General features: G+C 40.9%; 1 protein-coding gene across 6 annotated transcripts in view; it reads left to right on the top strand.

The window, feature by feature from the left end:
* The window catches only part of LOC122539953 (anion exchange protein 2-like), an 89,354-nt gene that overhangs the window by 16,495 nt on the left and 58,170 nt on the right, over positions 1–14,689 (top strand). For 3 of the 6 annotated variants that reach the window (XM_043675174.1, XM_043675176.1, XM_043675178.1), the window contains 2 exons: positions 3,866–3,903; positions 6,068–6,120. In XM_043675174.1, coding sequence (XP_043531109.1) covers positions 3,866–3,903; positions 6,068–6,120 — 91 coding nt within the window. Of the gene's footprint in view, positions 1–3,865; positions 3,946–6,067; positions 6,121–14,689 lie in introns of all 6 variants that reach the window. The other 3 variants (XM_043675173.1, XM_043675175.1, XM_043675177.1) reach the window with 1 other exon arrangement.

Genomic DNA, 14,689 nt, shown 5'->3' with positions numbered 1-14,689 from the left:
GTTGTGTGCAACTGATAGAAGCAGCAGTCTTGATTGGAAAATGGATTTTTAAATCCTGTGCTATTTTATATTCTTACATCAATTTTAAGTTTTCCTTGTTCTTTTAATGACCAATTCTTTTAAAATGTTCAATTTCTTCTAAACTCCAAGGTTGTACATTGAAATTTCCATGTCTTCTTCATTAACATTGTCATAAACATGCAGCACATTTGCAAAATCATTTCTTCTTAAAGCAATCTTTGAGACCAATAGACTGGGGTTGACACAGTGGCTCAGTGATTAGCATTGCTGTCTCATTTGGACCCGAGTTTATTTCCACCTTTGGGCAACTGTCTTTATGCAGTCTGCACATTCTCCATGTGTCCATTTGAGTGTCCTCTGAGTATTCTGGTTTCCTCCCACAATTCAAAGATATGCAGGTTAGGTGGATTGGCCATTTTAAATTACCCATAATATCCAGGGATGTGCAGGCTAAGTGGATTAGCCATGTGGGTTAATGTGGGGATAGGGTAGGAGGGTGGGTGTGGCTGTGATGTTCTTCAGAGTTTCAGAGTGGACTTGATGGGCCTAATGGCCTGTTTCCATACTGTAGGGATTATTTTGATTCAGCACAAACAAATTCCCCTCACAGGACTCAGGATGTGATTTGGAAGCTGCTATAAAATAATAAAACCCACTAAATATCAATGTCAAGCTTTGAATGTGGCAAGTCACAGAGAGCAGGTGAGTGACCCATGTTGGGACATTACAAAAGCAATATGGTGGATGATCAATGAGACAGATCACATAGTGCAGGCTCTACCTGTAGCACTGATGGAACCAAGGTTATCTTTGCAATATTGACAAGAGTGGTATCAACAAGCATTCGCTGCAGTTATATTTCCTGATTCCTTCATGATTTCACTATATTTGAATTCAATTCTCCTGGAAATAAATCCCAATGCCTTCTTAGCATACTGGCTGTGCCACCCCTCCTCCGAACTTGGTTTGAATGATTTGTTCACCTGCATCCCGAGATCCCTTTGCTCTTCTAAGAAATTTCCTATTTCATATTCTCAGCTGCAGGTGACATTCCTGTTTTCCTATCAAAGTGCATCAACTCACATTTATCTGTACTTGCCATTTAACAGCCAGTTTTTCAATCAACTGAACCTTACAGGATATCGGCTAAGACTCAGTGTTGACAAATTTCATGAAGGGCTTCTCTTCAAGAGCCTTAGCAGGTTTCCAAACTCTCCTCACTATCTACACACCATTGCTTTCTGGTGCCTTGCTAATTGTATTTCCCACTTGCCCACAGGCAGAAGTGTTGAGCAGTGCTGAGACCTCCCAGCTTTGCTGGTAACAGTGCCAGCTTTAAAACTTTTTGCCTTGTAGTTGGTCAAGCATTGGCAGTTTGCAGCTGCCCTGCAGGTTGCGGTTTGTTTACCCTGGACATGACACACCCCATTTTGCCAAAGGGGCCCTGGAGGTCCCACTGGACAGGGGTACATGCAGTCTGTGTCCAGGGAGCATGGTGACCGATGGAGGTCTAGAAGAATAAGAGGTGAGCTGGAGTCACCAGGTAACTACTCTGACTTTCAAGTTGGGAATTGTCATTGTCTCATTCCCAACCAGCCGGTAGGAAAATGAGATAAAGCGTACCAACGAGTCAAGATGATGTAATAATTGATTCATGCTAACTTACGAAGGTTTATAAAATCGTGGGAGGCATAGATAAGGTAACTAGCAACTGCCTTCTCCCTAGGGTGGGGAAGCTCAAAACTAGAGGACATACTTTCTTTAAATGAGAGGAGAAAGTTTTAAAAAGTACTTGAGGGGCAACTTTTTTGACACAGAGAGTGGTTCGTGTGTGGAATGAACTTCTAGAGGAAGTGATGGGTGCAGGTACGGTTACAACATTTAAAAGACATTTGTATATGAATAGGAAAGGTTTAGAGGAATATGGGCCAAACGCAGTCAAGTTGGACTTGTTAAGTTTGGGAATTTGGTCAGCATTGACTGGTTGGACCAAAGGTTCTGTTTCCATGCTGTATGACTCTATGACTCTATGTAAATAGACCTCTCACCACTCACTGGAGAGAATGCCATCCTGCTGTACAATTCTTGTTAAAAATGTTGAGAGAAAATGGGACTTACTCTCAATGGTGGGAAGTTCCTCACTCTCAATCTCTTGCAGTTCTCCCAACTTTCGCAACAATTCCCACGTCATTCAGCGACTGGAAAGAATCTGCTCACGCTTATTATGTCATGTTTCAGTTTTCCTCAGTGTTAACTATACCCTTGGTACATTCTGCGAGTTTTGCTATTGAGTTACTCTTTCCTAATGCAACATAAGTTAAAAGTGGCAAGTAACTTTCGTACCACACAAACACCAGAAAATGACCATCTCCAACAAGAAAGAGCCTAACCATTGCCCCTTGACTTTCAATGGCATTACCGTCACTGAATTCCTCAAAATTGAAAATCTGGTGGTTATCATCGTTCAGAAACTGAACATCTAACTACGTAAATATAGTGGCTGCAAGAGCAGGTCAAAGACTAGGAATCTTGTAACACGCAACTCACCTTCTAACTCTCTAAATCCTGCCCACCTTCTAAAACACACAAGTCAGGAGTGTGATGGCATGCTCCCCATTTGCCTGGATGAGTGTAGCTCAAAGACACTGAAGAAGCTTGACACCATCCAAGATAAAGCAGCCCATCTGATTCTCGCCACATCCACAAACATTTGACTTTTCCACCACTGATGACCAGTAGCAACACCATGTAGATACAGTGCAGAACTTCGACAAGACCCTTCAGACAGCATCTTCCAAGCCAACGACTACTACCGTCTAGAAGGATAAGGGCAGCAGATACATGCAAACACTATCCTCCAAGCCAGTCACCATCCTGGCTTGGAAACATGCTACCATTCCTTAAAATCAATTACGAGAAAGTGAGGACTGCAGATGTTGGGGATCAGAGCTTAAAAATGTGTGCTGGAAAAGCGCAGCAGGTCAGGCAGCATCAAAGGAGAAGGAGAATCGACGTTTGGCTTAACGTCGATTCTCCTTCTCCTTTGATGCTGCCTGACTTGCTGCGCTTTTCCAGCAACACATTTTTAAGCTACCACTCCGTAAACATTGGTAGGCCAAAATCCTCAAACTCCCTCCCTACCTACGGCAAATGGACTGCAGCAGTTCAAAAGGCAGCTGATCACCACCTTCCCAAGAACAATGAGGAATGGACAAAAATGCTGGCTCATGAATATTAACAATAAAACAGATCTTTATGGAAAACTGTTTTAAACCTTTCTTCAGTTTAAATAACTGTCATTTATACTTAATGTAATGTCACTGGACCATCCATCCAGCAGTCCAGAATAATACTCTGGGGATATGGTTCTTATCTCATTACGGTGTCTAGTGGAATTAAAATTCAATTCATATATTTGGTATATAAATCTAACCTCAATAATGTGACCATGATAACTCTAATCGAGTGTGTAGAAATCCATCTGGTTCACTTATAGGTACAGAAGTAAGCCATTCAGCTTGTCAAACCTGTTTTGCTCTTCAATATAATCATGGCCTATCCTGCTATCCTTACCTGGTCTGCTCCACATGTGACTCCAGACCTACAACAATGTGGTTGACTCTTAATTGCTCCTGAAATTGGCCATTCATTTGAAGGGCAATTAGGGATGGGTAGCAAACATTTCCAGAAATATCCACAACCATGGAAGAATCAAAAGAAAACTCAATATAGCTGACATCTTGATGGTTAATTTTTGGTGAATTGTAACTGACTGATGACTGTTACCAACGATGTGGAAACAGATACTGACTCTCTTTTCTCTGCCTTTACTGTCTCCATGTAGTCATTCGAAACGGAAGGAAGCCCGAAGCCTCATACCAGGTATAAACCCCGTCCGCCAGGAAGGGGCACTGTTGAATTTGAGTAAGTGATATCTCGGGGCTTGTTTATATCTATATAATTAGAAATCCACTCTAGCAGTCATTGAGAAGCACAAAACTGTGGATCCTGAATTATGAAATCACCACATAAAAATTCTGGAAATACTCAGGGAATGTCTGTAAAAAGGTGTTAATATTTTATATCTGTGACCCGCAACTTTTTTGACAGAACTGGGAAAAGTCAGAAATTAAATATTTTTGAGTAAGGGATAAATACAAGGACAAAATGAAGTTGTGTGACAGGATGGAAGACAGGAGAGATTGTTTTCTGTTTTTATTTGGGATATTCTTGCACCCGATGTAACTTCCTGACATCCCCAACATTCCCTCAATCACTGCAACCTCCTTTTTGTTTCAAATGGTGACTCTAAGTGAGATACCCAGCCTTGGTACCAGCGGGACCTTGTAAATCAGACGACAGGACAGTCACCGGACACTAATAGGCTACAAATTACTATTAATTCTTAGGATTTTAAAATTATGAATGCTATTTCTGCTTCAACATTCCAAGTCCTTGATATTTTCCAACTCCGTTTAGCCCATCACCTTACTATCACCAGAGAGCATCATTCTCTTCATTATCAAACTTAGATTCAAACCTGATATATTTATAAAAATATGGAAGAACTGGGTATTAAGCTGGTTAGATTCTTGAAGAGACTGTGGGGCATTGGTAGACATGCATTTAAACTGGGCGGGACGGTGGCACAATGGTTAACACTGCTGCCTCACAGTGCCAGAGACCCGGGTTCAATTCTGGCCTCAGGCAACTGTCTGTGTGGAGTTTGCACGTTCTCCCCGTGTCTGCGTGGGTTTTCTCAGGGTGCTCCGGTTTCCTCCCACAGTCCAAAAATGTGCAGGTTAGGTGAATTGGCCATGTTAAATTGCCCGTAGTGATAGGTGAAGGGGTAAGTATAGGAGGTGGGTTGCTCTTCGGAGGGTCGGTGTGGATTTGCTGGGCTGAAGGGCCTGTTTCCACACTGTAAGTAATCTAATCTATTCTGTACAAGGGAATACACTGACTATTTGTTTGTTCTTCTCATCCCTGAGAGCAATGGAATATGTTGCTGGCTGGTTCAGTCTCTCTGCAAGTTTTCCAGAGGGAGCTGAGCTGATTTTAAATTGGTGCAGCGATTGCTTAATATAGAAGATAAATAACTTTACAGATAACACATATTCTGTGGAGGTTTTGATCTGCACAGGTGGCCAGGGAGGATTCCTCCAGAATTTATTTTCTTTTATCGATCCTGAGATTTCCTCAGATTCTATGCCTGTCCCAGGAGATTACGTCATTGTAGTGGGGGTAGTGTGGTGGATGGGTATGAAGTATCTAGCTATGGTGACCAGCCTACATTAGAGTATGGGGCAGGTTTAATAGGCCAACTGGTATTTTGCTGTGTGTATTTCCATTTGTACAGGAGTATGGGATTAATGCAGGTGTGGTTTGAATTAAAAGTCACTACAGTGTGGTAATAGATGAGTATCTAAGCCTCATTAGGTTTGAGGAGTTAGACGTTTACATTTAATATGAGTCTTGCATTTCATCATGTTGATTTTTGATTAAAGGATACAAGTGCAGGAAAACTAAAGTTTAGAAGAGCAAGGATCCAAAATGATATATTCATAAAAATCCAGTCATTCCTAACAAAAAAAAATGAATGGAGGAATTCCCCAGTTGTCTAATACAGTAGCGCCTCGACTTACGAACTTAATCCATTCCGGGACCCGGTTCGCGAATCGAAAAGTTTCGCAAACTGAATCAATTTTTCCCATTGTTCAGATAGCATAAGAATGCTTGAACGGCTGTTCACAGCACACGCGCCAGACGAACTGAATGAGATCACGTGGGGCCTGAGACCTTTTGCGTTCAACAAGCGCATAGCAAAGCAGAATAATGAAACCACATGGTCACACACGGGCTTTTTGCGTTCGTACCTTCGTTCGTACCTTGAATTTCGTACGTACGTTGAAGCAAAATTTTACGTACAATCTTGTTCATAAACCGATTTGTTCGTGAACGGGGTCGTTCATATGTTGAGGTGTTACTGTAGTTACTTTACACCCTGCGCTGGATTCTGATACTATTGTTGTCCTTTGTTTTACAGCAAAGACATAAACCTTCCACAAATAGCCTCTGCAGATGATTCACACACTCAACGTAAGTAACTTGCTTAATACCATTACTCGTCAATCATTTCCAAGTTATTAATACATTAACACACTACTTCCCACTTTCATGGCAAGGCATGTCTTCTACACAGAAATCACACTTTGTCAATGCCAGTAATTATTGATTAGTCATACAATAACATCCTGTACACAAAAAGTAGATCAAATCCAATCCAACCAGTTACTGCCCAATCAGCCTACTCTCTATCATCAGTAAAGTGATGGAAGGGGTCACCAACAGTGCTATCAAGCAGCACCTGCTCAGCAACAACCTGCTCAGTGACGCCCAGTTTGGGTTTCACCAGGGGGTCACTCAGCTCCTGATCTCATTACAGCCTTGGTTCAAACATGGATAAAAGAGCTGAATTCCAGAGGTGAGGTGAGTGTGGCATCAAGAAGCCCTGGCAAAACTGGAATCAATGAGTATCAGGAGACAAATGATCCGATGGTTAGTCATACCTAGCACAAAGGAAGATGGCTGTCATTGTGGAGGGTCAGTCATCTGAGCTCCAGGACATTTCTGCAGGAGGCCCTCAGGCTGGTGTCCTAGGCCCAACAATCTTCAGCTGCTTCATCAATGACCTTCCCTCTGTCATAAGGTCAGAAGTGGGTGACGATTCGCTGACGATTGCACAGTGTTCAGCACCTTTCATGACTCCTCAGATACTGAAGCAGTCTGTGCTCAAATGCCAGAAGATCTGGATGATATCCAGGCTTGGGCTGACAAGAGGCAAATAACATTCNNNNGGGTCACTCAGCTCCTGATCTCATTACAGCCTTGGTTCAACATGGACAAAAGAGCTGAATTCCAGAGGTGAGGTGAGTGTGGCATCAAGGAGCCCTGGCAAAACTGGAATCAATGAGTATCAGGGGACAAATGATCTGATGGTTAGTCATACCTAGCACAAAGGAAGATGGCTGTCATTGTGGAGGGTCAGTCATCTGAGCTCCAGGACATTTCTGCAGGAAGCCCTCAGGCTGGTGTCCTAGGCCCAACAATCTTCATCTGCTTCATCAATGACCTCCCCTCTGTCATAAGGTCAGAAGTGGGTGACGATTCGCTGACGATTGCACAGTGTTCAGCACCTTTCATGACTCCTCAGATACTGAAGCAGTCTGTGCTCAAATGCCAGAAGATCTGGATGATATCCAGGCTTGGGCTGACAAGAGGCAAATAACATTCGCACCATACAAATATTAGACTATGACCATCACCAATAAGAGACACTCTGACCACCGCCCCTTGACATTCAATAGTATTCCCATCACTGAATCCCCCATTTTCAACATCCTTGGGGTTACCATTGCCCAGAAACTCAATTGGACTCATCACATAAACACAGTGGCTACAAGGCAGGTCAGAGACTAGAGATAATGCGGCGATTAACCCACCTCCTGACACCCCAAAGTTTGTCCACCATCGACAAGGCACAAGTCAGGAGTCTGGCAGAATACTCCCCACTTGCCTGGATGGGTACAGCTCCAACTACTCTCAAGAAGCTTGATACCATTCAGGACAAAGCAACCCCCTGCTTGATTGGCATCACATCTTCAAACATTCAATCCCTCCAATACTGGAGCTCAGTACCAGCAGTGTGTACTACTTCCAAGATGCACTGCAGAAATTCACCAAAGATCCTTAGACAGCACCTTCCAAACTGACAACCACTTCCATCTAAAAGGACAAGGGCAACAGGTATTTGGGAACTTCACAACCTGCAAGTTCCCTCCAAGTCACTCACCTGACTTGGAAATATACCACCGTCCCTTCACAGTCCTTGGATCAAAATCCTGGAATTCTCTCCCTACCAGTATTGTGGGTCAACCCACAGCAAGTGGACTGCAGCGATTCAAGAAGGCAGCTCACCAACACCTTCTCAAGGGCAAATAGGGATGGGCTATCAGTGCTGGCTAGCCAGCGACGCCCAAGACCCACAAATAAATATTTTTTTAAATGTTAGGATCAAAAACATTGTACATGTATAAATAAGTTTCTGAAATATTCCTTAGGTCCTTAATAACAGTTTGCATAAGGAAGGCTGTTACCTTACAACATTGTTTTCATATGGATTTGTAATAATGGACTCTGTAATTGAAGATCAATAATGTGCTAACCCTGCATGCAGATTGCCTTCTTTGACTGTATGTCTTAGTTAATAAGATTTAGTATAAGATGCACATACAATATAAATCTCCACACATGCCTATGACTAAAAAAAGCTGTGTATAATTAGATTACAATCACATATCAACAGGAAATGTTGCACTTAACAGCTTCATCTGTACCTGTGATTAGAAACTCAAATAAAAGTATTGTGCTAATTAATCCCCAAAATTAATAGTCTCTTTGTTTGATAATATGTAAAGGTTTGGCTGAGCTACTGTTAAGCATCATCGGGAGAATAAGGAAAAGAAAATAGAAAAGAATTGGCATAGTGCCAATGTTCTACAGTTTAATTTACATAAATTATCAGTGTCTGATCATTGTTGGCTATGTGACTATCACACTGTACATTGGATAATCAGAAAAGATCAATAGCCATTCAATGCAGGGTATTATTACCCTCGTTTAATTCATCATTTGAATAAATTTAATATCAAATCTAAATAAAGAGCTTGGGATATCACATTGCCATCTGGGAAAACTCGATGATATACAGTTCAGTATAAACAGGATGCCACATGCTTTAATTATTGGTGTCTTTACTATCAACAAATGACAATGGAAAGACTGAAGTGCTTCAGTTTATGGTAACTACACTAACATTCTAGATAAACTGCAATCACTTACTGTCTTAAATCAAAATGACAGAAGGAAAAAAGCGATGCAGATTGAAATTACCTTTTAGTTATATCAGAAACGGCTACTGGAGGTACTTTGGATACTGCAGGTAAGGCAATTTCTTCACTGGGTCCTGAGAAATATTTGTCTACATTACTATAGGCTGGAAGAATAGACGAGCTGACTAAATAGGCTAAGGAAATAAATCAGAGGATCTATTCGGCATAACATTTATTTTTGGGTAAACTCATGTAAGATAAGATTATATGAATGGGTTTTCCAAAACTTCAATGCCTAGTGGGTTCTGGAACTCTGTGTTGTGTTTTGAGCAATGTAAGGGATTCTGTGCTGTTTAGTTCAAAGAGCTATTATTTTTTGATATTCACCCAAGTGACTACAGCTCACATGTGGGTTTTGACAGGCCTACGATGAATAGGCTCTCAACTCTGGTACTATTCTAATAAACCTCTCCTGCACTGCTCCTATTGATATCCATGCTGCATTGCGCTATGCAAAACTGAATGCAATTCACCAGTTGAGACCTAACCAGAGTTTTGTCGTCATTAAGGATAACTCATATTCAAACAATAATTCCAATGACTGTAATTAGTAAGGCAGGCCCTGCAATATGTCTTGCAAGGAACTAAATGTAGTCAGGAGCTTGTTACATATTGTAAAATATGACTATGAAGAGAACATTACAAATCTTCATTGGACGTGAAGTCATAAGCCATGGTACAGGGAGGAACAAACAGAAAATGATGATCAATCAGTTTCACAAGTACAACAGACAATGGAGGAAGCAGTGGTAAACCAATTCTTTTCTTGGACTGTCGTTACATATCATTAGGACTCTGAAGAATTATTCAGCAATAGTACAGTTTACTTGAAATATAAAACTAAACAATGTAGTGAATTTCACAATGATCTGTATCACTGTAAAGATCTCACAGTTAGGACATGTCGGGGAAAATCGCAGGTCCTGTTGTGCAATTTTAATTCCATTTACTTGAATTACCAAAAAAACTACTGCATCGATAATTTTCCAATGTACTCTGAATGGTCTCACAAAATTTACTTCACTGACTAGAAGTTTCAGAATGGTTGTTTGTGTCTCGTTTGAAGAAAATACTGAGATGCAGTGTATGTTTAATCTGATGCTTTGCTGTGTTTATCAGTAGTGGTTTGCCTACTAATAGACAATGGCATTTCTATATCATTACTGCTGTATAACCTACTTTTAAAAGGACAGTGTATAAAGTTTTCTGCAAACTCTGCTGTGACATCAATTTATTTTTACTCATTCAGAGAATGTGGCCATCACTGGCAATTCCAGGACTTGTTGCCCACCCTTTCTTGCATTGGAGAAGGTGGTCAGTTGCTTTCGTGAACTGTGGTCCACTTGGTGTATGTATAGCCACAGTGTTATTAAGGAGAATTGTGTAAGTCATTGATCCAGCAACAGTGAAGGATGATGGTGTATGACTTGGAAGAGAACTTGCAAGTGATGGTTGTTGCAGCTGCTGTTGTCCTTCTTAGTGTTAGAAGTCACAGATTTGGAAGATGCTTATGAAGGAGCCTTGATGAGTTGCTACAGTGCTACTTGTAGATAATACAAACATAGGGAATACTGGAGAAATTCAGCAGTTTCAGATTTACAGTATTTTGTCTTTATTGTAGGTAACACACACTACTCTGCCTGTGCATTGGTGGTGGAAGAGCTGAGTGTTTTAGGTGTGAATCAAGCAATACTTAGGTGTGGTGCTTTTTGAGCATTGTTGGAGTACACCCGTACAAGCAATTGGAAAGCATTCTAGCACAAGCTGACTTGTGCATTATAGATGGCAGACGGTTTTTGAAATAAAAGAAGTTTGTTACTGATCCCAAAATTCCCATTGTTATAGGAACACTTCCTATGTGGCTGGTTCAATTATGTTTTTGCTTAATTGTAAACTCCCCTCCCCTAACCTCTCTTCCTCCAGGCTGGCCTATTCCATCGCCAATCCCTAACCACCTGATGCTTGGAGGAAGAATGCCTCATCTTCCACCTTGGGACCCTGCAACCACACGGGATTAATGAGGAATTAACCAGTTTCCTCATTTCCTCTCCCCACACATTATCCAAGTCCCAAGCCTCTAACCCGGCACTGTCCTCTTGACCTGTCCATCTTCCTTCTCACCTACCCACTCCACCCTCCTCTCTGACCTATCACCTTCCTCCCCCACCTTCATCTACCTATCATAAGACCAACTATCTTCCCCCCCAAAACCCCACCACCCTCCCATTTTTCTCTCAGCCCCCCTGGCCCACAAGCCTCATTCCTGATGAAGGGCTTTTGCCTGAAAAGTCGATTCTCCTGCTTTTTGGATGCTCCCTGACTTGCTGTGCTTTTCCAGCACCACACTCTTGATTCTGATCTCCAGCATCTGCCTTCCTCACTTTCTCCTACTTAGTAGCCCTGGAATGATGCAAGAATGTTATAGGTGATCGAGTTCACAAAGAATAAGCTAAGACCAATGAATGTACCATTGAGGACAGCTATAGAACCAGGAGAATCTCCAGGATACTCAATTAAACTCTGTCAAGTGTTTTTCAACATCTGAGCCAAACAAATTGACCCATATTAACATGCCCATTAGGAGCAGGAGTAGGCCACTTGGTGCTTGAGTAAGCTCTGCTATCTATAAGATGGAGCAGGATTGGATTGCTCTACATTTCCATTGACCATCAAATAAACTTTCATCCCATTACTCATCAAGAGTTTCCTTACTTCTGTCTTTAAAATATCCAAATACACTCCTCTTTGAGGAAGACAGTTCCAAACACTCCCAATGACATCTGAGAAACAAAATTGTCTCATATCTGTTATAAATGAACAAACAGTGACCTCTAGTTCTAGATTTTCACACATGAGTAAACATGCTTTCAACATGCACCTTGTCAAGACCCCTCAGGATCTTATTTGTTTCATTCAAATCATCTAAATCTTTTGAATTCCAGCTGACACAAACCTAGCCTGTTCCACTTTTCCTCAGAAGCCAACCAGCCCATTCCAGGCATTTAATCTAGTAAACCTTCGCTGAACTACTTCCAGTGCACGTACACCTTTCCCTAAAAAGTGACCAATACTGTATACAATACTCCGGATGTGATCTCACCAGTACCCTCTATAATTTGAAAGATAACATCCTTACTTTTGTATTCAATTCACCTTGCAATAAATACCAACGTTCTCTTAGCTTCCCTAATTATTTTCTGTACCGCAGACTCTTCATTCCAACTCATCCATGCTAACCAGATATCTTAAATAAATCTTGTCCCATTTGCCAGCATTTGGCCCATATCCTTCTAAACCAGAAATCTAAATATGGTACATCTGCTGAGTTTCCCTTATCCACATCATGTGTCATTTAAACAAAGAACTTTAATAAGGAGTTGAACAAGCCATATTGATTCTGTGATTATCTAAAACTTTCTAACAATCCCCTTATAAGATCTTGAATAATAGCTTTTAATATCTTCTCTAAGATAGGTATTAATCTAACAAGCCTTTAGTTATCTGCTTTCTGTCTCCCTCTGTTTTTGAACAAAGGAGTTACATTTGCTATCTGCCAATGTAACAGAACCTTTCCTGAATCTAGGGAATTTTTGAAAATTAAAACCAATTCATCAACTATCTCACTAGCGCTTTCTTTTATGATCCTAGGGTGAAATATTTCAGGTATGGGAACTTAACAGCCTGCAGCTATTATAATTTGCTCAGTATCACTCCCCCTCCTTTCCATTTTCTGACTATTTCTGGGATATTATTTACATTCTTTATAGTAAAGGCCAATAAAAAAAACACTTATTCAATTCAGCTGTCATATGCTTATTTTTCATGATTAGTTCTGCGGACTCATTTTGTATGTGACTAACACTGACCTTGTTAAATCTTTTCTTTCTGAAATGTCTCTAGAGATTCTTACTATCTCTACATATTTTAGCTAGCTTTCTCTCATACTCTAATGTTTCCCTCCTTCTTAACCTTTTAGTCATTCTTTTCTACTTTTGTATTCTTGCCCACTCTGCTGACCTGCCTTCATCTCTGCACAACTACAGAGGAACCTCAATTATCCAGCATTTGATTAACCGAATTTCGGATTATCCGATCGCAAGGTCCCAGTGTTTGGCTAACTATGTTATCCAGCATTTGGTTATCCGGCATTTGATTAACCGAATGATATATTCCCTGACCGTGTCCTTCTGATAATCAAGGTTTCTCTGTATATGCTTTTCTTTAAATTTGATATTACATTTAACTTCCTTAGTTAACTACAGATGATTCACCCTCCCTTGGGAATTTGAAGGATTTGATCTATAGGGAGGGGCTGAACAGGCTGGGACTATTTTCCCTGGAGCGTCAGAGGCTGAGGGGTGACCTTATAGAGGTTTACAAAATTATGAGGGGCACGGATAGGGTAAATAGACTCTCTGGGGTCGGGGAGTCCAGAACTCGAGGGCATACGTTTAGGGTGAGAGGGGAAGAGACCTAAGGGGCAACGTTTTCACACAGAGGTTGGTACCAGTATGGAATGAGCTGCCAGAGGAAGTGGTGGAGGCTGGTACAATTGCAACATTTAAGAGGCATTTGGATGGGTATATGAATAGGAAGGGTTTTGGAGGGATATGGGCTGGGTGCTGGCAAGTGGGACTAGATTGGCTTGGGATATCTGGTCGGCATGGACGAGTTGGACTGAAGGGCCTGTTTCCATCTGTACGTCTCTATGATTCTATGACTCTATAAAATGTATTTATTATTTTGAAATAACACTTTAAATAGCTGCCATTGCATCTGTATTGCCCTATCCCTTGCCCTAATTTACCACTTCACTTTATCATGAAATTTCTAATCATATAATGAAGCTTTTCAGTAAGCATCTCAGACAAAATGTCACAAATTGACTTTCTTTAACTAGTTTCTGTCATTGAATTGTTTTTATGGAAACATAGATCCTATTTACAGGAAATAGATAAAGGAGCAAATTTCCTCTATGCAGCAGTCATAATTTCTTTTGGCTATTTTTCTGACCTCACTACACATGCTTCACTGAAGAAAATTTCTCCCTCTGTCAGTACCTATTTATCTGAAGTTACCAGTGATTATGGAGAAACAAGGCAAAACAAGGAAAAACAGGAATGAAGAGTAAACTATGAGAATGGCATTAGCAACAGTGTTGGTTGCGACAGTGATCTAGGAATTCTTAGAATTGGCGGTAACAATGCAGCTGCAGCAGCAGCAGCAGCAAAGAACAGGCAATAACAACAGCTCAAGACCATAGGCTGGCCAGGGTGATGCAGCAGGACCAGCTTGAATGGAGTTGGTCAGTATTCCTGTACAGATTGATTTCCAAGCATGTCTCTAGTCCAGGCTATCCAATAAAGTCATCAATATCAGGAGTCCTAGTTGTAAAGAGACATACAGTTTTGGATTATGATTTCCTTTGTCCTCAAACTAAATCTCTTGAAATACATATGAACTTCCCATGATGCAGTCTGAATTATTAGCTCCTCTGTCTCAACTCAGTTCTGATAGTGATGTCATTTCTTGTTTGAAATCAGCTTACATTGAATCTTAAGAGGTTTGTTGAAAAACAAATCTTAAATGTCCCTAATCTAATTGGCATGCATTTACTTTGTGTTATGTTCAGTTAGACTGAGGAAAACAGACCAGATGTGAAAAGACACATTTTTACTTTATCAATTTTAAGCAAAGTATCAGTGAAAAAAATTACA

Source organism: Chiloscyllium plagiosum, chromosome 33 (assembly GCF_004010195.1).
Source record: "Chiloscyllium plagiosum isolate BGI_BamShark_2017 chromosome 33, ASM401019v2, whole genome shotgun sequence".
NCBI lineage: Eukaryota > Metazoa > Chordata > Chondrichthyes > Orectolobiformes > Hemiscylliidae > Chiloscyllium > Chiloscyllium plagiosum.
The sequence above is the reverse complement of the archived record's forward strand: the minus strand, read 5'-3'. Positions and strand labels throughout refer to the sequence as shown.